The sequence below is a fragment of the Pseudopipra pipra genome, chromosome 28 (assembly GCF_036250125.1).
Source record: "Pseudopipra pipra isolate bDixPip1 chromosome 28, bDixPip1.hap1, whole genome shotgun sequence".
In the NCBI taxonomy this organism is placed as follows: Eukaryota; Metazoa; Chordata; class Aves; order Passeriformes; family Pipridae; genus Pseudopipra; species Pseudopipra pipra.
The window spans coordinates 2,589,934-2,614,267 of NC_087576.1; the positions used below are offsets into that span (position 1 = coordinate 2,589,934).

At 43.5% G+C, this 24,334-nt stretch overlaps 2 protein-coding genes across 13 annotated transcripts; one reads left to right on the plus strand and one right to left on the minus strand.

The window, feature by feature from the left end:
* Positions 1 to 941: 941 nt before the first annotated feature.
* KCTD9 (potassium channel tetramerization domain containing 9) lies at positions 942 to 9,970 on the minus strand. Of its 3 annotated transcripts, none has more exons than XM_064637999.1 (12): positions 9,855 to 9,970; positions 7,947 to 8,068; positions 7,291 to 7,334; positions 6,911 to 7,007; positions 6,654 to 6,712; positions 5,913 to 6,041; positions 5,349 to 5,416; positions 5,155 to 5,250; positions 4,083 to 4,232; positions 3,741 to 3,846; positions 3,355 to 3,488; positions 942 to 3,145 (listed from the first exon to the last, which is right to left on the minus strand). In XM_064637999.1, the coding sequence occupies exons 1-12, from the start codon at positions 9,900 to 9,902 to the stop codon at positions 3,119 to 3,121; spliced, it is 1,080 nt and encodes a 359-aa protein (XP_064494069.1). In that variant the 5' UTR covers positions 9,903 to 9,970; the 3' UTR covers positions 942 to 3,118. The 3 variants fall into 3 exon arrangements, with proteins under 3 accessions (XP_064494069.1, XP_064494068.1, XP_064494070.1); XM_064637998.1 differs by having other exon boundaries at positions 942 to 3,161; XM_064638000.1 differs by lacking the exon at positions 5,913 to 6,041 and having other exon boundaries at positions 942 to 3,161.
* Positions 9,971 to 10,097: 127 nt separating this feature from the next.
* On the plus strand, positions 10,098 to 22,686 carry CDCA2 (cell division cycle associated 2). Of its 10 annotated transcripts, XM_064637996.1 has the most exons (16): positions 10,773 to 10,903; positions 11,448 to 12,026; positions 13,027 to 13,181; positions 13,729 to 13,876; positions 14,465 to 14,658; positions 14,958 to 15,036; positions 15,820 to 16,064; positions 16,719 to 16,806; positions 17,402 to 17,610; positions 18,077 to 18,155; positions 18,718 to 18,770; positions 19,430 to 19,570; positions 20,314 to 20,488; positions 20,954 to 21,081; positions 21,190 to 21,282; positions 21,655 to 22,686. In XM_064637996.1, exons 2-16 carry the CDS (start codon positions 11,507 to 11,509, stop codon positions 22,447 to 22,449), a joined length of 3,102 nt encoding a protein of 1,033 aa, XP_064494066.1. In that variant the 5' UTR covers positions 10,773 to 10,903; positions 11,448 to 11,506; the 3' UTR covers positions 22,450 to 22,686. The 10 variants fall into 10 exon arrangements, with proteins under 10 accessions (XP_064494060.1, XP_064494061.1, XP_064494059.1 ...); XM_064637990.1 differs by lacking the exon at positions 10,773 to 10,903 and adding an exon at positions 10,098 to 10,317 and having other exon boundaries at positions 20,954 to 21,282; XM_064637991.1 differs by lacking the exon at positions 10,773 to 10,903 and adding an exon at positions 10,098 to 10,288 and having other exon boundaries at positions 20,954 to 21,282.
* The last annotated feature ends 1,648 nt before the right edge of the window (positions 22,687 to 24,334 follow it).

Sequence of the window (24,334 nt, forward strand, 5' to 3'; positions counted from 1 at the left end):
TGTTCTCCAAACATCATCCCCTGTTCCGGCTCCCGTGACCTCTCAGAGCTTTTTAAAGGGATTAAAAGTAATTTAATGAGTAAATAATTGAAGGAGGATTTAGTGACTCTTAGCAAAGAGTCATTCTTCCTGCTCTAATGCTCCTCCTACTCATGGCCAGAGCAGCCAACGTTGAACTCCAGCTGATAAAAAAGGATCAAGCTGTGAAAATAGTTGGTTTCCAGTGGGAGAAATTGTTCCTCTGCCGTGGGCACGGGGGGGTTTTCCTGGGAGGCTTTGGAGGCTCCTTCCTTCCCTGATGAGCCTCACAAAAATGAAGGTTATTTAGAGGTAAATAGGAGATTTTGGTGATCCTGAGGGATGGCATTTAGAGAGAAGGGACCCCTGCTTGATAAGCCCCTTAAAGGGCGTTAAAAATAAGATTCCAGCCAGGTTTTGTTTGCCCACAGAACCTTTTACAGCCCCAGGCAGTGGAATCCACCAAACTGCTCAGATCTGGGGTGATGGAGACGTTTCAGAAGAGCTGCCAGAGCTCCAAGTGCAGCAGTTTCTCTGCTCTGGGGAGGGAAATCTTCCTGCCAGTCCTGTTTGGTACTGACATGGAAGTCAAGGAATTGTCCAGGGCCTAAAGGGGCTCCAGGAGAGCTGGAGAGGGATTTGGGATGGAGGGACAATGGGGAATGACTTCTGCCTCCAACTATTTTATCAAGCAAAGAGGAAAGGTGGGGACAAAAAAGCTGAAAAGTATTAGAAATTAATTATTGACAAATCAACACAAAACCTCATGAAAATTCCCTAAATGAATGTATCAGAACCACTGCAGCAACCCCCACAAGCTACATTTGGGTTTTTTTCCAGCAGGTAAAGTTTATGCTTCGACCCCAAATTCTTGCTGTCAGGTAAGATTGGGGTGGTTTATTTAAATGAAGACGACCAAGACATTTTTCTCTTTCACACTTTTATTAATGCAACTTAAATTAGGCTGGAATTTCTGCACAGGCCACTTTGGGCTCCTCATCCAGCTCTGTGATAGCAAAAGAGGTACCTTAAATTCAGCTGTGAATGATGATGCCACGTGCTGTGATTATTTAACAGTGCTCCAGTGAAAGTTCAAATAGATTTTTATACACAGTGATTATGAAAATAGAGTATTTTTCCCCCCCCATACAATATTTTACTTCTGCCAGCTACAAAATATGATAAAGAAAAATAATTCATTTATTTCTCTAGCCCTAGGAATCTTCTTCTACTGCAACACACACATCACTCCCCACTGAAAGCCTTGAGGTGGGAGAAAGGACTCCAAAATCACACTGGAATATTTCCCTTCAATCTATAGGTCACTTCACCAAGGATCTGGTGGTGTCCTAGAGCCTGATCCAGAGGGATCTGGAGGAAATAATCCCAGTTCTGAACCACATGAGCCCGGGATTTTGAGTCCTGGATGTTCATGTCACACTCCTGAGTCGAGCCAACTTGAAAATAAGGGAGAATCCTGCAATTCCCCCCCTCCCAAACCAATCATATCCTGATCCAGAATAATCACTGATCTCCCCAGATTGGTGGCAAAGCAGCATTTTTGGAACAAACAAACTGAGACAAGAAGCCTGGAGGACAGGAAATTGCACTGCAAAGTGAGACACAACCCACTGAGGAACTGTGGAACTCCAACCCCTGGGACACTCCAACCACTCTCCAAGTTTTGGGATCCACTGGTTCTTCCTGTGTATTTGTACTGTAACAGCTGTATTTCCTTAGGATTCAAGGTGAGTTTGACCTTTGGGGTGGTTTAAGCATCTGAGGTAAGTTCTTGCTGCACCTTTTTTCTATTTTTTTTGGTATAGTTTCTTCGTGTGCTTTTTGATTGTGTCTAAAAAGAAATGTTAGTTGAGAAAACTCCCCAGATCCTGCAGCTCTTTTGCTGAGGGGCAGCCCCACAGGAAGGGAGGCTCACACAAAAAACAGTTTTCCCTGCTTTTTTCCACAGGTAAAGGAAGTGTGGAAGGGGCACTTGGCCCCAGGCAAGATGCTTTTACAGCCACTTTAAGCAGCCCAGAGTGGATCTGGCTGGGAAATGGGATTATGCCCATGCTTTCCAGGAGGATTTGCATAGTACATTGAGGGGAAACAGGGCCATTTCTTCATCTCCTGAAGGGATGAGAGGAGGGGAGAGCAGGTGCTGTGGCCCCAGAGCTTCTCTCTGCTTTGGGGACACTTCTGTGTTTGCCTCTGTACGTTGAATTCCCAACAAAGAAGGAAAAAGCTACAGGAACTCCAGTCTGGAGTGGCCAGGACATGTGGAAGCAGGGGAGTTTTTCATCCCAGCTGGGATTGATAGTGCAATTCCACACTCATTTGGAGAGGATTAACTGAGACATCCCATTTCTGCCCAGGGATCTCCCAGGGGTAACTCAATCCAGGCTGTGGGCAGGTCCCTGCAGGGGCAGCAGCTTCCCCTGCACATTTGAGGGGATAAAGCTGCTCTAACCCTGCACTCCAACCACTCCACAGCAATTTAGAGGACAGTTCCCCACTGTTTCCACCCCAGCAGAGACCTGTGGGCACTGTGTGACCACCCCTGGCATTAACACCCTGCAGGAATGAAGACACTGACTGTAAATACACTTGTCTACCTGTAAACCTGAACTTTGTTTGCTACTATACAGGAATAACATTTTCTATTCATATTGCAGCTACAGATTTAATAAATAGAATTGCATATATTGTGCTTTATAAATTAAAATGCATTCCAAAGTGAGGCAATGCTAAAACAATGAAAGTCTTGAACCCTCCCCCCCAAACCAGCCCCACTTTCTGGCTTGAGAACCAGCCCACTTCCTCACTCTCTTCACAAAGGGAGAAACTCTCTGTTTCCACCTCTGAAACAAAAATTCCCTCCCCAAAAGTGATCAAAGAGAGCCTACTTAGGCACTACTGCAAATGGAAGTTGTCTAATAACCATTACTTCTAACTCAGGAAGGGGAGGAGGTGAAGAAAGTCACGACAGATGTTTGGATTCCTTCTTCTTTGACGTGTTCTCTTCCCTATCTGACGCTCTGGGACATGTGCAGGGGGGTCAGCATCTCTTCAAAGATGGCTCCTTTCACGTTAGAGCCCCTCAAATTGGCTTCCTGGAGGTCACAACCTGATAGGTCACAATTCTGAAGGGGAAAAGAAGAAGAAGTGTCAATGGAATGCACCCAGAACTCTGTTCAAAGCTTTACTTGAAGTCCATTTACCTGAACTCCATTGTAGTCTGAAGCTGGAGAGGTCAGCCAAAAGCCAGCAATCCCCCAAATTATCAGCTGACTGTAGGATCTAAAGGAATAGGATGTAAAATGAACCCCAACTCACTTCCAAATCAGTTCCTGCCAACGTTGCTCCCCTGAGGTTACAGTTCTTTAGTTTGGCGTTTTTCAGCGTCGCGACTCGGAGGTTAATCCCTGTCATCTGACTGCCCTCCATGTCCACTCCTTTCAGGTTGGCACCTGGAACACACACACAAAGGGGTTCTGGGAGGAAAAACGGGCAGAGACACAGCAGCTCCACACTGGTGCTGCCTCAGAGCTCTGTGAACTGGAGGAGAGGGGAATTCAGTGCTGGGATGGTCACAGACTCGGCCCAGCCCTTGTGGGCCCTTCTCAGGGTTGGACAAACCACAGCTGGACCTTTTCTGGGCCAGAAAAATGTACAAACACAGGCTGCAGTTGGCACAGATTCACAAGGCAAAACCTTCTTACCTTCCAGATTAGCTTTAAGGCCTGATGGGTCCTCAAAGTTGCAGCCTTTCAGGGACGCTCCCTCTGCGTTGGAGCACAGCATCTTCACCCCTTGGAGGTTGGCACACTGGCACAGACAGGAGGCAGTGAGAACCAGAAGAACAACACCAAACCAACCAAAATACAGGTTTAATTTCTGGTTTGGGAGTGAATCCCATCAAATCATCACTGAGAAGAAGTGTAAAAGCTTTGGTAACCAGAACAACTCTAGAGTATATTTAAGAGCTCGATGTTTTACACCGCTCTGTTTGTTCCAGCTCCTCTCTGTTAAGCCCAGCCCTCCCAAGCTGCAGCAGCTCTTACATCCAGCACAGAGCCTGACAGGTCAGCCCTCTCCAGGTTGGCACAGCACAGGTTGGCATGGGCCAGGTTGCAGCGGCTCAGATTGGCCATCTTGAAGTTGATGTAGCGAAGATCCAGGCGGGAAAGATCCGCTCCACTGAAATTCAGGCCCTGGGAATCCCAAGGAATAAACCCCCCAAAAAGGTTACAGAAGGGAAGGGGTAAGTCAGGACACAAAGTTAAGATAATTGTGTGCATTATTAAGATATATGTGTGCATTAATATTTACAGTGTATAAGTATCTGTGTGTAAATATATGGATATAAATGTATTAAAATATATGCTGTAAATAATTATACACAGATACAAGAGAGATACAGACACACACAGGTCCTGGGAGGAGCTGAAGACACCCCACCAGGGAAGGGGGCTTATAAAAAGGAGGGAGAGGGACTTTTGATATGGGCCTGCAGGGACAGGACAAGGGGCAATGGTTTTTAAACTGAAAGAGGGCAGGGTTAGATGGGATATTGGGAAGAAATCCTTCCCTGGGAGGGTGGGGAGGGGCAGGGATGGAATTCCCACAGAAGCTGTGGCTGCCCCTGAATCCCTGGAAGTGTCCAAGGCCAGGTTGGAACAACCTGGGCTAGTGGAAGGTGTCCCTGCCCATGGCAGGGGCTGGAATGAGAAGACCTTTAAGGTCCCTTCCAACCCAAACCATTCTATACAGATAAATACACACAAGACCATTTATTCTATGAAATCTAAATGCAAAGCTCTCAAAAATTGTCCTGGGTTTATTTTACATTTAAACAAATTGTTCCTCCAGGAAAGCTTCCCCCCAAAGCAGGAATGCAGCCCAAACCACCCTGGAATTCCAAGCCAAGGTCGCTGTGCCACAGCTCAGAGTCAAAACTCAGTTCAAGAGAACACAGTGTTTGCATTTCACGTTGCCACGTTCCAGCACCAGACACCAACACTCCAGAGAGGGACAGCACAAGGGGAAGTGGTTTTAAGCTAAAAGAGGGAGGTTTAGGTGAGATGTTGGGAAGAAATTCCTAGGATTTTGTCAGAAAGAGGAATGTGTTCTCACCTGACAGCGCAGCTCGGACTTGGTGGGGGTTGCCAGCAGGAACCGGACAAACTCCTTCCGAGAGATGGGAGAGTGATCCTCAGCTGGCTGGGAATTCTGTTGGGAATGTTGTTCAACAGCTGACACAGACAGCACTAAATTACACATCCCCTGGAAGAGCAGGGCAGGTGCATTCAGGTGTTCAACCAAATTACCTTAATGGCTATTTCGAGGTGTTCGATTAGGGAATCGATACCAAAAAACCTGGCTTCCTCCAGGACACCTGGAAACAAAGAGTTTGTTATTTCCAGGGAACTGTGAATCCAGAAATCACCCTTCTCCCTACTGGAGAACAACCACAGACATTGTATTAGATGTAACTGGGCAGAGGGAAAGCTTGCTTGCAGCTAAAAGGAAAAAAAAACCACTCAGCCAGGATGTTTGCAACAGCAGCATTGGGTTAAAGGTATCAGCTCCAGAATTCCAGCCAGACATGAATCCAGGATGGAAAACTTTTAATGCTCCCAAGATAAACAAAGAGCCTGTCTTCATTAAATCAAGCAATCTTCATTAAATGAAGTGATCTTCACTAAATCAAGCAACACCTTCATTAAATGAAGCAACGTGGAGCTGCAACGCCCGAGAACAAATCCCGAGGAAATTAAAACTCCAAAGAAAACCACGGAGATGAGCACACAAAGGTCCCTCTGGCTTCACCTGGAGGGCAAAGCTTAACTCCCAAAGAGGAATAATTCAGATGTCAGACAGGTAATACCTACCTAGCAAATTAATGCCATCATTTACAATGAGCTGTCCGTGACGTAAATAGTTCAAAATGGGCTCAAAATACTCGGGACTGCGGTCAATTAGGAATGCTCCTCTATGATCCTGCTTGTTCCCCCAAGCATCTGTTTCCACAACATATATATATATAGATCATTAAATTGGATATATTACTATATAGATTTAAATTTGATATATTAATAGAAGAGCATTTGCTTGGCTTGCAGAGTTTTATTACCAAAGGCGGCGGGATGTGAAAATGCCACGTGTGAAAGGGTGGTTTGCAAAAGGAAAGGAGGAGTAAGGGGGAAAAAATCACCTTAAAATGAACTTGTTGCTGCTCTAAATAACTAAAATATTTTATCAAATGCATAAGAATAAAAGCAGCACTAAGGTTTGAGTCTGACTGTCTCCCAAAGGCAGTGTTTGCTCATGGATTCTCCTGACGAAACCGAGCAACAATAACATGAAAACCTAAAATCAAACAGACAAACAAACAAACAAAAAAGGACCCAAAACACTAACTGTGGGTGGGAGTTGTATTTTCACTTTGTGAGATGATAAACTTTAGGTGGGCAACAGAGAAATAAAGAATTATGAAAAGAATAATTCTACGTTCTGCTTTGGTACTTTTAACATATTTTTGATATTTTAGATTCTCAGCTCGACAGTGCCTTGTGCCTACTTTGCTAATTTATTACTTGAAAAAAAACCAAAGTTTATTTCAGTGTACTCACCTTTATCTTTAAACATGTGGGCCAACATGCTGTCAGGTTCTTTGTTAACCAGAGTGCTCCTAGAAAACAAAGGCAGTGCAATTCCCTTTTTACTTCATACACAAAGCGTTTCAGAATTGAATTCTTGCCAAATCGTGCTGGTGACCACAAAACACAAAGTTGCAGAAGTCAGAGACCTCCTGTTTCATAATAAGTTATTCTCCAAGCTCTTTTGCTGCATTGAAATCGAGATTTTTTGAGACTAAAAGCATTTTTACCTTGTAGTGGTGAAGTATCTGCCTCCCACATTGAGTGTCAGCCAGTCTGTGTGGGACCCTGTCAGCTCCTCCTGAGCTCTCCCATCAGTCTGAGGATCTACAGGTTAAAAGACACCTTAGGAATTCTTTATTTATACTAATTTTTATAACAATTAACAATATGTAATTAATATAACATTAATATGATATGTTTATAATAAGTTATTACGACACATTAGTAGTTATTAGAAAAACTGTGACTATTTCTTAATCCATTCCCTGTGGTGTCTTCTGAAAACAGCAGCAGATAAAATCTTAGGTTTTTATGGAAGCAAAATAAAACCTCTTTCTGTTAAACACAAGGGTTTATATATTTTTTTCTGTATTTTATACAGACTTACCAATGAAGGGCTCCCCTTCACAGACAAACAAAACATCATCATCCCTGAGAGAGGAGGGCAGGGGGGAGAGGAGGAGAAAAAGAAGATTAATCATAATTTCTTGTTCATCTCATTGACAGGGAAACCCCTCCTGGCCACTTTCAGGTGAATTAGAACCAGCTGCCATGAAGTGGAACTTCAGGATCTGGTTTTTATCTGAATTTTGCAGGTTCCAGTGGATTGGGCTGGACTGACTTCACCAGGGGTTTATCTGCAGTGACCAGGTAGGGCCCATTTCTGTCACTCAGCTGATTTTTACAAAATAGTTGCTTTTCTCCCCAGTCTGGGGCTATTCTGTGATGCCAAAGCAATGACAGGAGTGGTCTCCTCTTCAAAAAAATCCCCATGCAAGGGCTGACTGGAACAGTGGGATTTCCTGGTGAACACATTGCCCTGGAATCAACATGGGGGGGTTCAAAGGCCTCCAACACAGTTTGGATCAAGTTGTGATTAAACAGAGAAATGCTCTGAAGTTCAAAAGCCAGGATTATTTTTTAATGGAGGGATGAAAGGCCCCCTGGGCTGGAAATGAGAATATCTGGTTATTGATTAAGGAGGATTAACAGGCTGCTCTCTTAATCCCCCCCCCAATTTGCCTTTTATTGGCTCATCCTCACCTGATCAAAGCAATGTCATCAATGAGTCCCCCTTTGCCATTGTAAACACTGGTGGCTTTGATTCCAAGCTTGTTACTGGCCACAGAGAGCAAATCTGAGAGGGTCCCATACACAGCCACCACCTGGGGAGACGGGGGGGGATAAAATCAACTGCAGGACACTGGGCTCAGGTAGTTCTGCCACTTCAGGGATAGCAAGATGGCTTATGGATCAATATATCTTAGAGATCAATATATCTTATAGATCAATATACCTTAATATATCTTGTGCATCAATATATCTTGTGCATCAATATATCAATATATCAATATATCAATATCTTTTATTTACCAATATCTTTTATTTACCAGTATCTCTTATATATCAATATAACTTATATATCAATATCTCTTATTTACCAATATCTTATATATCAATATAACTTATATATCAATATCTCCTATTTACCAATATCTCTTATTTACCAGTATCTCTTATTTACCAGTATCTCTTATATATTAATATAACTTATATATCAATATATCTTATATATCAATATCTCTTAGTTACCAATACAACTTATTTACCAATATCTCTTAGTTACCAATATAACTTATTTACCAATATAACTTATATATCAATATCTCTTATTTACCTATATCTCTTATTTACCAATATCTCTCAGATACCAATATATCTTAATATATTTTACACACCTTATACCAATATATCTTGTATCAATATATCTTATATACCAATAGATTTTAATATATCTTATATACCAATAAATCTTATATAGCAATATATCTTATATACCAATATATCTTTTATCTCAATATACCTTATATTGAGATATATCTTATATGTCAATATATCTTAAAGTATCTTACATATCAATACATGTTATATACCAATAAATGTTATATACTAATATATGTCACAGGGAGAGGAAAATACATGAGGATTTTGACTAAAAACATGGACACATTTAGAACTGCAAAAAATTAAGGTACAGTCACATGAAGTGTCTTCAGTCCAGAGCTGGGCATGGGAAAATCAGGCTCATGGATAACATTTAATAGAAATACACCATTAAAGTACAGTCACATTAAGTGTTTTAGTCCATGGATGGAAAAATGAGGGTCATGGCCAGCATTCAGAACTGCAAGGTTCAAATACAGCCATAGTAACTTCTGCCCTTGAAGAGTGGATGGAAAAATCAGGATCATGAATGGCATTTACCAGAAATACAGGGTTAAAGAACAGTCACATCACTTGTCTGTGGATGGAATATCAGGATCATGGATAACATTTATAGGACTACAGTCACATTAACTCTCTGTGGATGGGAAAAATCAGGATTATGGATAGCATTTAATAGAAATACAGCATTAAAGCACAATCACAGTAACGGTCTGTGGATGGGGAAATATGGGATGGATTATGGATAACATTTAACAGAACTACAGCGTTAAAGTGCAGTCACATCAACTCCTGCACTCAAGAGTGTGAGTGGAAACATCGAGATCACGGCTTATATTTAGAACCGCATCACCGCGCCTTTCTGCCAGGGCCCAGAAATCAACTTTTTCCACCCCTGAGAGGACCCCAGAGAGGTTTTAAACAATTTAGTGCCATTATTCCCGGGGTCCCCACACAGGGTCACCCCACCCCCAGAGCGCTACTCCCGCAGGCTGCGACTGACAGGACGCGACTCAGCAAAGCCCCGGAGCGTCTCTAACACCGACTCCCGCCTTAAACCCTTTGGGTTTCCTTCAGGACCCTCCCTCAGCGCGGACCAGGCCTGGCAGCCAACGGAGCGTATGGCCGGCACCCCCCGTGGGCCGGCACGCCCTGAGGGGCCCGGACCCCCTGATTTCGGCTCCCCTCGATGCAGGACCCCCCCGTCCGGTGCCCCTTAAGCCTGACCTTGCCGTTGCGGGCGCTGCCGTTCACGAACAGCGTCACCCGCCTCATGCTGCGCCCGCCGCGCCGGGGCCGCCACAACACCCGGAAGCGCCGCGCGATGACTGACACCACCCGCGGCCAATCACCGCCGCGCTGCAAGCAAACCTATCCAATCACCGCCGCGCCCCCGCCGGAGAGGCGGGACAAAGCAGCCTTATTTGCATAAAGCGTGGCTTAGCGCCTGTGATTGGTCGCCGCGCGTCACGTGGGCGCGGCCCGTTGAATGAATTTATTGAATGCATTATTTCCCCTCCTCTCAAGCGGTGCTGCGACTCAACGGCCCGTGATCCCTCCGCCAGCAAAAGAGTCCCCCCGGTCCACGCCGAGCCCTGCGGACCCCTCGAGGGAGACGCGGCGCAGCAGGAGGTCGCGTCCCGCGAGCCGCAATCCCTCCGGTGCTGCGTGAAACGGGGGTGGCTTTTCGGTGGGAGTCAGGGGTGGGTGGGCGAAAGGGGCGGGGTCGCGGAGGGATACTCGGTGGCGGGGTGGTGCGGCAGCATTTGAACGTGAGGCGGGACGGGGTGAGGCGGGTTTGTGGAGGGTTGCGGGTGGGGTCTGTCAGGGCTCCTGAGGGGTTTTGGGGGTCGTCCTGCGGTCTGGGGAGCGCTGGTGAGGCGGCACGAAGGGATCGCGGGGTGTCTGAGGGGCTACGAGCGGCGCTGGGGGGGTGTGGGATGGATGCGCTGTGTGGGGTACGAGGGGCGAGCCCGGAGGGACTTGGGGGGGTACGGGCGGGCTCGACCCCCACGCGGGCTGGTGTGGTGTCTGATTGTGTGCATTGGCCTCCAGTGTGGCCTTAAAGCAGGGAAAAAAAAAAGGAAAAAAAAATTAATTGCCAACGCGGTGTTTACGGGCTTAATTTTGCTTCTAAGAACGCAGGTATTTGCAGAACCGAAGTTTCAGGCTGATGTTGTTGAGTTCTACATCGTCAACTTCAAATCCCGGAAACTGACAAACAAACACAAACAAACAAACAAACAAAACCCAAACAAAAACCCCCAAACAAACCAGTTAGCCTCTTAAGTTTTCTAGTTAAAACTTAGTGGTATTAAAAAAAAAAAAAGTATTATTGTTATTGTTCCTTCTGCTGGTTTCTTCTCAAGACTTGTCTTCTCTCTCTCTCTGCTGATACTAATGAGTATTATAAAAAGTAGTATTAAACTGCTGACATTTGTTGCAACACTTGAGGCAAAACAGTCACAGTGTGGTTGTGATTAATGTATTTTGTGCATGGATTTTACCCTGATATGAAGTTTGACAGATTGAAATCGTAGCCTTGTGTTCCCTTCCCCATGTACATTTATTGCTTATGTTATGTTTATTATGTTGCTTGTATTATGTTGTTTGTTGTGCTGCTTGCTGTGCATTCCTCTTTCCTGTTCCAGCCCTTTGTGTCCTTTCCCTGTAGCTCTCTGGAGATAAATTTTCCTTTCCATCACACTGGAAAAACACCTTGCTTGGGAAACATGTGGGTTTGGGAGCAGCTTGAGCATGGTAGGGAACTCTTGCTCTTAGCAAATAGCTATAATAATCTTTTTTTTTTCTTTTTGATAGGAATCTGTGATTACAGGAGCGAAGGCTGAGTGAATGTTTCTTAAAATAAATCCCAAACAATGCACAGACAACCCAAGAGTCCCCTGAAAGTCAAAGAAAATGAGGGTGGTTGTCTTGAAGAGAAAGATGAGGCCTCTTTCCCTCTGCCAAAAGACCAGAAGATCTGCAAAGGGACTAAATTCAGAGTCATCAGAGCGTCCAAGAAGGAGAATTTGAGCGATGGGAACCAGGCCTGGTCACCCAAACGTGCCCTGAAGTCCCCCAAGGGCCTCGGGGAGGAATTGTCCCCCCCCGAGGGGGATCCCGGGAGCTGCCCCTTCCCTGGGGGCTGCTGTGGTGCCCTCCAAGGGGATGTGGGCAGTGAACCCACCTTGCCTTTGAACAGGAAGGAGAGTTTGCCAGGCAGCAGGTCTGGTTCCTTGGGGAATGATTCCTACTCCACTCCTGAGAGGGACAAAGCTGAAGGAAAACCTGATTTGGGGACATCTGAAGAGCTGAGGGAAAAACCCGTTGATTTTGCTCCTGTGACAATTACTGAGTTTGGGATTGCTCCAGAAAGTTTCACCAAACGATGTAAAGGTGAGGCCGGGGTGAGTAAGGACTGTTGTCCTTCCCAGAGAGGCATCTTGAGGTCATCTAGTCCAAGCTCTTCCCAAAAGCTCCAATTTAGGCTGGATTCAGGTGGTCTGACAGCATTTGGATATGCCCAAGGAGCAGACTCTGAGAGGAGTTGCTATAATATCCTATATCTTATATATTTATATAATATTTACTTATATAGATATTTATCTATTTATATCACTTATATATTTATATGATATATTTTTCTATATAATATATGCAATATATGATACAGAAAATTATGTACATATACATTATGTATATGTATATATATTATACATAATATATATAATATATATTATAATAGATATGTATATATAACATATATAGGTATATATAACATATATATAATATATATGTATATGTAACATATATATGTATATATAACATATATACATATATATAATATATATGTATATATAACATATATATGTATATGTAATATATATACATATATATAATATATATGTAACATATATATCTGTATATATAACATATATATCTGTATATATAACATATATATACATATATATAACATATATGTATATATATTATATATACATATAATGTAATGTATAGGATATCTTATATATAAGATAATTACCACGTTTAACCAGGATTTATCCTGCATCCTACATAATTAGATGTTCCTTATTTATCTCTGAGCTTCACAAGGGAGTTGTAAGACAAATTCTGCAAATCCTGTGCTCAGTTCCTTACCTAGCAACTGAAAAACTAAAAGCCAGCCAGCCCCTCACATGGTATAGAAATCAGTTAAATATTAACTTCATTTGCTTTTGCTCAGGAAAACTTGAGCTGAGCAGATCACTTCGGGTCTCTCCAGAAATAGCAGAAATCACTCTTAAAAAGGGGAAAAAAATAGCATTTTGAAGCTTTAGGTATTAAAAGAAATGCCTGGCTTTTTCTGGGTTGGTTCTTATTTTGGTTTTTCTTTAAGCTCTGCTCTTGTCCCCCCTGGCAGGGAGTTCTCCCACCTCGCTGAAGTTGCGGCGCAGGTCGACCATCGGCTTGCGGGGCTCCCCGGAGAACAACTCCCTCATCCGCTACCTGGCCCAGCACAGGAGCAAGAGGCAAAAAGAACCTTTTACCCAGGTGAGGGTCCTTCCCAAATATCACCTGGGGCACTTTGGTTCCCCCCAGGAACCACCAAGGATGAGGCAAGTCCTGGGAGGAATCCAGCAGGAGAGAGAACCTGATTTTGCTGACTTCCCTTGGCCACTTGACTTTAGGCTAAGGGGATATTCCAGGTTTTGTTTAGAGGCTGGAATCTTCTCCACGTTGAGCCTGCTGATGTATTTTAACTTGTCTTACTTTCCAAGTTTGATTTTTGGGTAATTAAAGTGTTGTGAGTGAACATGAGCACAAGTGACTGGTTTAATCAGACTTGTTGTTAACTTGAACTATCCCAGGCTGTCAGAAAGCAAATTCTGGGCATGGCTTAGAGGAACAGATTATTAAAATGCAGTAAAACTTAAAATATTTCTCTATAAAGTTCCTTTTTTTGCTTATTCTTACCATCCACCTACAACTGCAGGCAGATTAAACACAAGACTCGGTTCTTCTCTCTCTCTTTTTTTTATCTCAAAGGATAAATACAAAGCAATAAAGAGTCTGATGAGGTTAATTTTTGTTTTGGCAGATTAGTCCTTTTAAACATGTGAATGTCAGGTCGTTGAAGGACAAGATTGAAACCTTTCAAACATCTTTTGAATCCCTCCAAGAAGCTGAAGGGGAAACTGGACTCTCTGGGCTGTCCCATGGGGATGATTCTCAGGAAGAAGGCTCTTGTAAGTTGATTTAATACTCTGCTCAGTGGTTTGTCTTAAACATCAGGTCTTCCTTTAGGGCTAAAAAGTGAGAAACTAAAAATACTTCACATAAAACAAAATAATCTTCCTGTATAAGGCTTGGCACAGGTGGGTTTGGGGTTTGCTTTGAGGGGTTTTTTTGTGTCCTTTAACCATCTTGGTGCATCCTGAATGGTGGTTCCTCAGAATAACCCCTGAAAAAAAATGAAAACTCGTGGTTTTGTGACTCTTTCCTCAGTTTTAGTTCCTAGATTTATAATCTTTGTGCTTTTTCACTAAGCATTAGTGTTTGCACACTTTTCCCATGAAGCTGAGAATGGTTTTTATTTTATTTCTCTGGTATTGATGATCTTCCAAACATTTACATGCAAAGGATAACTTGCTTTGTTTTGGAGGGGTGGTGATGTTATTTTCAATGTGTTTTCTTTTCCCTGCCTAAAACATGACCTGCCTTTTTGCATCTCACCATCCTCTTGGTGAAGAAACCTAAAACCAGAATTCACTGAAAAAACCTGAAGTTTGTCCTTGTGGTTTGTTTGGTTTGTGTTTTGTTCTTAATTGATGCAGCTCAGAACAAAGGGCCTCTTAAAAAGGAGCCAAACCTGGAGCAGTGGAGTGAAAAGTTCCTGTTGGACAACAGTGGAGCTGGTTTGAAAGAGAATTTTTGTAGGGAAAATGTGACCAGGAGCAGTAAATGTGACCCCAGGATCTGCAGCATCTTGTCTCCAAACCCAGCTGTGACTGAACCTGCTGCTCTACAGGTACTCAGAATTAAGAGGAAACTTCTAATTTAGTGATTAAAATAGCTTTTTCATGCCTTATGTTTTCATTTGTGCCCTCTAATCCTTTTAAACATTTAGTTTTGGGGAAAATAAATCCAACTAAAGTAGTGGCTGATTGAGAAAACACTGAAATCTTTGTGGGATTAAAAAGCTCCACAGTTTGTGCTATTTTAAGAGGCAACATTGTCAGGTAGTTTTTTATTTCTTTATCATGTGTCTATATAAATTGATGATATCTATTGACATATATATATAAAATCTTGTAACTTTTTCTCTAGGAATGGGTTTATGGGCAAAAATATCCTTCTGAGTCCTTGGAGACTGTTGCAATTGGAGATACCTTGGAAAGAGGCCATGGTAAGAGGATTCATCAGCATTAAAACCTTTCTTGTATTCTCCTCAGGAAATAAACCCCCTGGAATATTTGTCAGGAAATGTTTCACCTCATATCTGTCCTCTTGCCTGCAATTTATGGTGCACCAGAAACCTGAGGTCACTCTGACATAAAGGCTGATGGGGGAACACACAAAAAAAAGGGCTGTAAATAACAAACAGTTCGAGAGCTGCTGTGCCTCAAAGCCCAGCCTAAAACCAGAATTTGGGGTTTGTTCAGCCCAGCCAAGCATTAAACACGGTCCTACTGAAGCACTGAAGGAAAGAGCTTTTATGAGAGGGGCTGAAATATTGGGAAGGTGGGGTAGGGAAGCTTGGTAGGGAAAAAAGCTCAAACTGAGAGGCAGGTTGGGAATAACTGCTTAGTTTTCTGTAATTTTCTAGCCAGGATTTTTTTTTTTAAGGAAAAGGAGAGTTGAGTAGCTCCTGGCTGTGAAGGAGAGAGGGATATGAATGCAGAGAGTCCCTCTCTGTACATCAGAGAACACATTCATTTCCCCCTCCCCACAGGTGACAAAATCCCCATGCAAAATGTCTTTTCCTCCATGCAACACTCCTTTTTGGTGTTCTATAAATTCCCAAAAATATTGAACATAAATGTGGCGCAACAGGAGCCAGAATTTCCAAACAAATGGGTTTTCTGTGATGCTGCTGCACAGAATCTGTGCCAGTTTGTGTTGTTGATCCTAAAGTCTCCTTGATTTCCCTTCAGCCTTTAACTGACGTATCCGTGCCCTTGCCCCAAAGTTTTCAGGTCTGAGCCCACCCCTGCAGACACCAGAAGTGATGTTCTCTCAGATCTAAGCAGGAAGAAGGTTGGGTTTGTGGCAGGCCTGAGCCTGGGAATGCTGGAGGAAAGCAAAGCCCTCGTCACCCCCCCTGCCACCCCCCGACAAGCAGGCACCGTTCCCTTCAGTGACCTCCCCCAGAGCGGCTCCCTGAGGTCCATCCTGAAGAAAACCCCCATGAGGCAACTCCTGGGCAGCCCAAAGGTTGGTTCTGGGGTCCAGGGAGGTCCCAACACCAAGGATGTGCTGCTGCAGAGCCCTGAGGAGTGAGCAGCACTTGGGTTGTGGTTAAAGAGCTTTTGATGTTGATTGGAAATAATTTAATGCTGCTTGGCTTGAAGCTTTTGGGTTAGGAGGAGATCTGGCCTTGACCTCATTGCACCTTCCAGGACCTGCAAGAAGATGGAGAGACACTATTTTCCAAGGGAGTGGGAATGGCTTCCCACTGACAGAGTGGGTTTAGGTGGGATATTGGGAAGGAATTCCACCTGTGAGGGTGGGGAGGGGCTGGGCTGGAATTCCCAGAGAAGCTGTGGCTGCCCCTGGATCCCTGGAAGTGTCCAAGGGCAGGTTGGAGCAACCTGGGCTAGTGGGAGGTGTCCCTGCCCGTGGCAGGGGCTGGAATGAGAAGCCCTTTAAGGTCCCTTTCCAACTCAAACCATTCCAGGATTCTGGATATGATATGAATGTCTTCGAGTTTTATTCATTCAGCAAACAAATTAAGTTTTTACAACAAAAAGACTGGTTATTAAATGCTGCTCATAGGGAAACTTATCTTCACTTTTGAGAAGGATATTTTAATTAAATTTGAGATTTGATAATTAAATGGTACTGACTGCTATCACTTAAATTTGACAGGAATACTTGAACGATGCAGTTGGCAGAGGAGGAGGTGAACCTGTCCCAGTCCCCTACTATGAAAAAACCTTTGAAGCATCAGAAACAGGTTAGATTCCCCTTTTTAAAAAAGAAATAATTCCCATTTTGTTTTTTCAATAGGCAGAGTATCATCTGGGATCATAAAGTTTGGCCTCTTTGCTAAATCTTTTTGGTGATCTACTTTAACCACCACTGTTTTAGCTCCTGTGTGGCCTCCCACTGCATGACCTGGAAAATGAGATTGCCAAGGAAAATAAAATAAAATCAACTCTACTAAATAAAACAAAACACCACTAAATAAAAGCTACTAAAATTAATCCCACCCCAAAACTTCAGGAAGCCTCTGACACCAGAATAGAGTCACTGAACCCCAAAAATCTTCAGGAAGCCTCTGACACCAGGGCAGAGTCACTGATTTTTCCAGGAATTTTACACTTGTCAACTGAAACCTGTGGAACAGCTGGTCATTCCTAGTCTTCTGCTTTCTTCCTTAATTCTTTATACTGTAATAAAGCTACACTGAAAATTGTGGATGATCCCACAGGACATATAAAGGTGGATTTTGCTGTTTGTTTGGGATTTAGGGGGGATGTTCAGACCCCTGCAAAGCCCACTCTGGGACAGTCCCACACCCCCTGAGCTGCTCCTTTCTTTTATTCCAGCAGAGAACACTGCAAATCTCAACTTCAAAATGCCCAAGAAGAAAAAAGTGACTTTTGGAGAAGTTCTGAGCCCTGAAATATTCGACCAAACCTTGCCTGCAAACACCCCCCTGCGCAGAGGAGCCTCCCCAGGCCTGAGCTCCAGCCCTTCCCCAAGGCCAGGCTTAACTGCAGAACCTTTCCCCAGGCTGCAGTTTGACTGTGAGGATGTAAGTTCTTCATTGTTATTCTTTAAAGCTGCAAAACCAGCCCCTGCTCTCTGTGAATGGTCACTTTTTATTGAATTTTTATTAAATTCTTTTCCCAGAGCCTGCTTGGTTTTGCAAAGAAATTGCTGAAATGCTAAATTTAAGTCTGCTTTTATTCAACTTTCTTTTTGCTTTCTGAATTCTGAGCAGCACTTTGGCCTGTAAAGCTGGGTCTGAAGGTGGGTACTGGTGGCACAAGGAGTGGTTTTGCCTTGTTTTTTTCTTCTATTTTGCTGCTGTAATTCTTTTTGCCACATGTAGTGAATGATCTGGTGCCTTCTTTAAGAAAAAATAATAAAACCACTTGGCTCTTCCACACACTGATGGACAAGGGGTTTTTCAGTACATCTCTGGTGTAATTTATTGTTAAAAAATGTCATTACCTGGCGTATTTATTGCTAAAAAATGTAACTTTTTTTGTTTGAAGGAATGTGTTGAGCCTCCCCAAGATTTCCTGGAGACTTCCTTTGCTGCAGAAGACCCTCCACCTGTTGAAAATGCAGAAGGTAACTTGCATTTTTGCACCTGAAAAATTGAGAATTGAGGTTTTTTTGGTTTTATTTTTGTCTATTTGGCTTCTTTTTATACAGAGGATGTATTTTAATTATGCTAAAATTTAAATGCTTTCTTCTAAAGCTCTTGGCAGGAGGTTTAGGTTGTTATTTAACCTTGTATTTTCTCTGAAAGTGCCTGATCTAGTCAGGCTTAAAGAAGTAAGTCTGGACTTAAATTGGACTTACAATCACAATTCTGATATTAAAATGTCAAGCCAACAATAAAAGAATTGAAAGGGGGTTGTGCACATGTATTTATGAAAGCTGGGCATTGTTGTGTGTGCTAATTATTTCTCACCAAACCCTCCCCAGTTGAGTTCTCCTCTATTTTATAAAGCAAAATGTTATTTTTTTTATCTTGCCACGTTTAATATTCCTCAAGAATAAGTCACTACTCAAGCCAAAGGTGCTTCAAGTGCATAATATTAGAAATTATGGGGATAATTTCCTTGGGATGTGATCAACTTTTGCACTGAAACTGAATCAAAACTCTTTTATTTTTCATCTATCACAGCACCAACTGACAAAGCTGACATGGTAAAAACTCGTTCTTCTGCTAAAAGGAAGGTAAATTTCTTTAGTGATGATTTTTTTATCTGTTTTTTGAACTTCTTCAGGCAGAATTGTTATGTTTTATACCCCCTTTTCCAGCCTTTTCCTGAGGATTGTCCATCTCCAGGTATATGGAAATACCTCCTCTTAGTGCAGGGAATTGTCTCCAGGAAATGAGATTTTCTGAGTGAAAGTGGTTTTCCAGTTATTAAAACCATTATTTTTTTATTGATACTTAAATTTACTATTTCCATGGAATTTTCCAGGAGCTTTCCCAAATAATCTGACAAAGCCTTGTGGTTGCTGGAATTTTGATTGTACAACAATTTCTGTCCTAAGAGCTTTCACACTTCAATATTGGACAGCTCTGGGGTGGTTTATTGGAGAGAGGGAAGGCAAAAAAAAAAACCCAACCAGGAATATGAAAAAACTAACCCTGAAAGAAAGAAGTGAAGATGAAAAATTTAGCCTTTTTCTCATTAGAATGTCCTTTTTGTGCAAAAAGGGCTGTATTTACTGTGTGAAGACAAGCTCTGGAACATTTAATTTCCAGTTGTCTCTACCTTTTATGGCCCCATAAATGAAATTATAGAGACTAAGCCCAGTTGGATTCTGATGCCAGTTGGACTCTGGTGGGTTTTTTTATAAAAAACAACTCAAAATTCCCTCAACAGCACGGGGCTGAGTCAGAGCAGGCTGAGGGCCAACCCTCAGGAGCCACCACCACCAGGAATGCTGAAGGCACCAAAAATCCAAGGAAGAACAAGATCCCACGCCAGAAGAATCCAACCACATCTGCTCCCAAAAAACCACAGGTGAGTGGCAGCCACTGCACGGGGGGTTCCTGCCTTTATTCCCCAATCCAGGTGTCTCTCCTTGGGTTTTCTGTGGTTATTTTGACTTTTGTAAAGAGTCTTTGTTGTTCTTTCTTGCTGCCAAGATTTTCTTCTTCGTTCCCAAGTTGTTTCCCAACGTTTGCTGCCGAGTTCCTCTTCCCAAGAAAGGCTGATTTATTAGGATTTGAATATTTGTAGGGCAAAAAGGAGGTGAAAGGGGGGGTGTTTGTGTCACTTTTCAGGCTGATCAGCAGGGTTTGAATATTACTAGGGCAAAAAGGAGGGAGTTTTTATGCCTTTTCACACTTCAGGGACAGCAAATGAGTTTCTGGTTCTTCCCTCCCCAAGTGCCTGCAGCAGGAGATGTTTGAACCTGCCCAGTCCTATTTTATTTAAGTATCACAAAGCTTTGAAGCTTCTAAAAGATTTTTGCCCCTGATCCTTTTCAGACTGAGCAATGGGTGAAGAAAGTGCAGTTTTCAGAGCTGAAAGACTTATTTCTTTGCCTTCTGGATTTGGTTGAGTGACCCAAAAACCAGGTCTCGTGTTTGAAAAGAAATTTTGGAGTTTTCTGATTAACTTGTAGATCACAGAACAAGGGGAAACCTTCCTTTTAGGGGAAACAATTGTTCTTCCATCCCAATCCAGCAGTGGTGTCACTTATTTGATAGAAAAGGTTGTGGAGGATGTTGTGCTCTAGTCAGGCTTCTCAATGTTTGCAGAGATCAAGACAGACAAGCTATGGGAAAAGAAGAAAGAGAAAAGTGAAAAAATCTCTATATGGGGAAAGAGAGATGGCTTCTAAGAAACCCCTTCTCAGCCCTATCCCTGAAATTCCAGAGGATTTCTCTTCTGTCTCATCTCCAGACTCACCAAAGGCAGAGGGGCTTTTTTCAGGTAATTTGGTTTTTAGCTTTATTTTGCTGTGCTCTCTCTGTTCCTTCTCAGTTTTTGTTCCATAAAAACCTGTTCCTGGTTATCTTTGTGCATCAGTAACGAGCCCACTATTATATTTTTCAATTTAATTGCCTCTATAATAGCAGAATCTGGAGGATCTAATAGATCAGTAATGTCCAACTGAATAAATTCACCTCTTGGTGGACTCCAGTGTAAAGCTGACAAAAAAAGCTTTTTCTTTGGGCACTGATATTTTCAGTCTTTAAAGCTGGTGAGTTGGGCATGAAGAGTTAAGGAATGTGCAGAGCTTTCTGTGGGGTTTTTTTCCCACTATTCCTCTGGAATGGTTGTTTAGAAGGTTAATTTTACGTAGAATAAAATACTATGAAGCTTTTTTTTGTAATAATTAAGAGAGATTTTTGTGCATTCTCAGAATTAATTAACCACCTGTTTGTTCTGATTCAGAGGATGCAGCTGCAGATAATCCTGAATCCTGGAAAGCTTGTGAGGATGTCCAGGAGAAGGTGGTGGTTGAAGGGGTGAGAGGGAAGAGCATCATCCATGCAGTGGATGTGGATCCAAGCTCCAAGGACCTGGATGTGGATCCAAGCTCCAAGGACCTGGATGTGGATCCAAGCTCCAAGGACCTGGATGTGGATCCAAGCTCCAAGGACCTGGATGTGGATCCAAGCTCCAAGGACCTGGATGTGGCAGCTCCCAGCAGCAGCTCCAGGGATGGGGCCCCTCAGGTGTCCCAGGGGGACCTGGAGGCTCCTTCTGGCACTGAGCAGGAGGTAACTGAGTTGCTTAAGGATCAGGAAAGTCATGCTTGGGGGGAAGGAAAACCCAGGAAGAATGATGGATTAAAGGTTGGAACAGGCTGCCTGGGGAGGCCGTGGGATCTCCAGCCTTGGAAGAGGTGCTGAGGGTTTAGAACTGCACTGAGTGAGGCCTCGGAGCAACCTGGGCTGGTGGGAGGTGTCCCAGCCCATGGGACATGGGATGAGCTTGAAGGTCCCTCCCAACCCAGCCCATCCCAGGATTCTGGGATTCTCAAGCAACCTGAGCTTGGCCTCACACTGAAACAGCTTCCAACCTGTGGATTCTGGATGCCAGGATTCTGTGGAGTCAGTCTGTCTAGTCATTATTATTTTTATCCCCCTCAGGTTTCAAACGCTGTGCCAGATGCAGAGGGTGGTTTTGATACATCTGAGGGTTTCCAGCAAGGTGAAGATGAAGCAAAGGAGAGTAGTTCCTGGACAGAAAATGAGCAACTACAAGGAAATCTCCTGGGATTTCTGGAACAACAGGCTACTGATGTACCCGAGGGTGCCCAGAGAACTCAGTGCCCTCAGACAGGTTCTGTAAGTGGTAGCCCAGCAAGAGGAAGAAGAAGAAGAAGCAGCAGTGCCATCTACTTTCCTCCTGTTGAAAACTTAATGACTGGAATTGACCTCCCAGTGTCACCTTATAACGTGGAGGAAGTTTTGTGTGTTCCCAAAAGCTCCTTCCAGCCTTCCCGAAGGAAGGGCAGCGCCGGCGGCGAGACCAGGGTGCGGCGCAGCATGAGGCTCAGGGGAGAGGCAGGAACTGAGGGACTTGCATGGATTCAGCTCCCCAGGGAGCTCCCAGAGCAGCCTCCCCTGCCAGCTCCTGCTCCCAAATCCAGGAGGAGGGTCAGCACATCCATCCTGGCGGGGGCTGAGAACGTTCAGCCCCGAGAGCAGAGCCCCGGCCTGTTCCCAGCCCTGGGGAAGGAGAACGAGGCCTCTGCTCGTTGTGCCCACGGGCCTGGCAGGAGGAGGAGGAGGAGAAGTGCACCCACACCTCCAGAAACTCCTTGGGCTCAAACCCAGAAAAGGAGAATCACAAATTCTGTAAATAAGGACAGAAATAACACCAAATGGGAAGAAGCAGAAAAACCTCCCGAGGACACTCAGCGAGGTTTCAGCTGTCTCTGATTTTCTGAAGTGAGGATGAATATAGAGTCTTATGTTCTGGCTCAAGTGCTGTTTTCTCCTCTCTTCCACTTTTATTCCCTTATTAATTTTCTGGATAACTTAGAGCTAATTTTCCATGTCTTGATACCTAAAATGCTTGAAGATCAGACCTGTGGGGAAAGACTGGCTTGGCTCAGGGGGTTGGGCTGGTACAGCTGTGGCAGGTAATCAAGAGAATAAAAAATTCTTCACCCATGATGAATGTGGAGTTGTCTTTAGTAGTTAAACCATGGTGTAAATTATGTGTCCTTTCAGCTACAACTGCTTGAAGTGTTTGCTTCCCAGCAAACATTCCTTTTAAAGTGCTTGATCATGCCTTGATCATTCCTTTTAAAGTGCTTGATCATTCCTTTTAAAGTGCTGTTGAAATCTGCACGAATTTTCTTCTAGATTTCAAAAAAAATACACTTGAAAGCCCTTTTGAGATTTTTCTGCAAATAAGAAAGAAAGAACTGGCTTGAAGAGGAGGAGGAAGAGGTGGGGGACCTGTTACCATCTTCTGAAAAGACTGTTTGACTCCTGGACAGGAGCAGAGGTAAAGTTTCTGAGAGTAAGATTTTGTGTTAGAAAGAGTTTCTGAATTCTGCTTCTCTGCTCTGAAGGTGGGTCATTTAAAAAAAAAAGGAAAAAAGAAAAAAAAAAAGCTTTTAAATCTTTCTTATCTATAAAATTCACGTAGAAAAATGAGATTGGCTGAGGGAAGTGAACCAGCTAAAGCTGAGCTTCATTTCCAGCCCCTGAGCACAGAAAGCAGAGCCCTGGAGTTCAGTGCCTGGCCTGGCATCTCCCTGGTTGCATTTTTCTAGTTGGACCAGTGCAATAAAAAGTGACTGTCAGTGGTTTGCTCCAGCACTTGCTGCTGCTTTCATTTTTCCTGGTGTTTCCCACGAAGGAATCCCTGTGCCAGCCTGGAGGAAACGGCTTTTTGTGGGACACCAGCCTTGCTTTTATCATTGGTGATGTGGAATAAAATACTTTATGTACCTGGCTGCTTTTATAGGGCTTAAAAGCAAACAGAGCAGTTTGAGTTTTATGCCTGTTCCTCTCAAGACAGGAACTCCTCAGGCAGCTTGAAAGAAACTTTGCTACTTAAATATTGTTCAAGTTGTAGAATCGTTGAGGTTGGAAAAGAGCTTTAAGATCCCTCAGTCCAGGCCATAAACCCTGTCCCCAAAGTGCCACATCCACGGGTCTTAAATCCCTCCCAAACCAGTTTGCTTGATGTTTTATTTTGGGCTTTGGGAGCAGTTTGGGGGCTGAGTGCTGCTGGCTGCCAGGAGAGGGCAGGCTGACACGAGCTTTGTGCTTGGGAGGGAGCTGGGAAATCGCAGCAGGATGGACAAATGGTCGAGGTGCTGGCCGAGGTGAAAATCTGAAGCTTAAAAAGATGAGTCACTTAGGAAGAGCTGCTACTCCTGACGTTCAAAACGAAAAAAATAAAGCAAACCAGCAGCTGAGCCCTGGAATTTATCTGGAGAAGTGGAATGATTACCTGCTAAAAGGAGATAGGGCTTTTATATGGAGGAGAAAACAAAGCTTGGATTTTTGTCCTGGGAAAAAGGGTTGTTAGGGATGAGTTGTGGGTGCTTAGTGTGAGGTAGGAACTACAAGAAACAGTGAGGTTGAAGTTGTTTCCAGCAGGTATTTCCACTCAGTGCTTGTGGTTCCTTTTGTCCAGTCTCTGTAGAGAATTTGTCCTCAAATTCTCACAAAATCAATTGTCTCCTTAATCCAGAGTGGATTTGAGAGGAGACAAGTCTTCAATTATGCAGAAGGTTGTAACAGAAGCAGGGGCTGATAATTTTTCACACTTGGAATGGTCTCTGCTTAAATTCCCTCGATTTTA

Bases quoted from the DNA above. Each gene is read 5' to 3' on its own strand.
- KCTD9 (XM_064637998.1), bottom strand. From the start codon at position 9,902: ATGAGGCGGGTGACGCTGTTCGTGAACGGCAGCGCCCGCAACGGCAAG. The intron at 6,042-6,653 runs GTGAGTACACTG...TTGTGGAAACAG, and splicing joins CCACATGTTTAAAGATAAAG to ATGCTTGGGGGAACAAGCAG. The intron at 4,233-5,154 runs GTGAGAACACAT...TGGGATTCCCAG, and splicing joins AGTCCGAGCTGCGCTGTCAG to GGCCTGAATTTCAGTGGAGC.
- CDCA2 (XM_064637990.1), top strand. From the start codon at position 11,507: ATGCACAGACAACCCAAGAGTCCCCTGAAAGTCAAAGAAAATGAGGGT. The intron at 18,156-18,717 runs GTAACTTGCATT...CATCTATCACAG, and splicing joins ACCTGTTGAAAATGCAGAAG to CACCAACTGACAAAGCTGAC. The intron at 18,771-19,429 runs GTAAATTTCTTT...TTCCCTCAACAG, and splicing joins GTTCTTCTGCTAAAAGGAAG to CACGGGGCTGAGTCAGAGCA.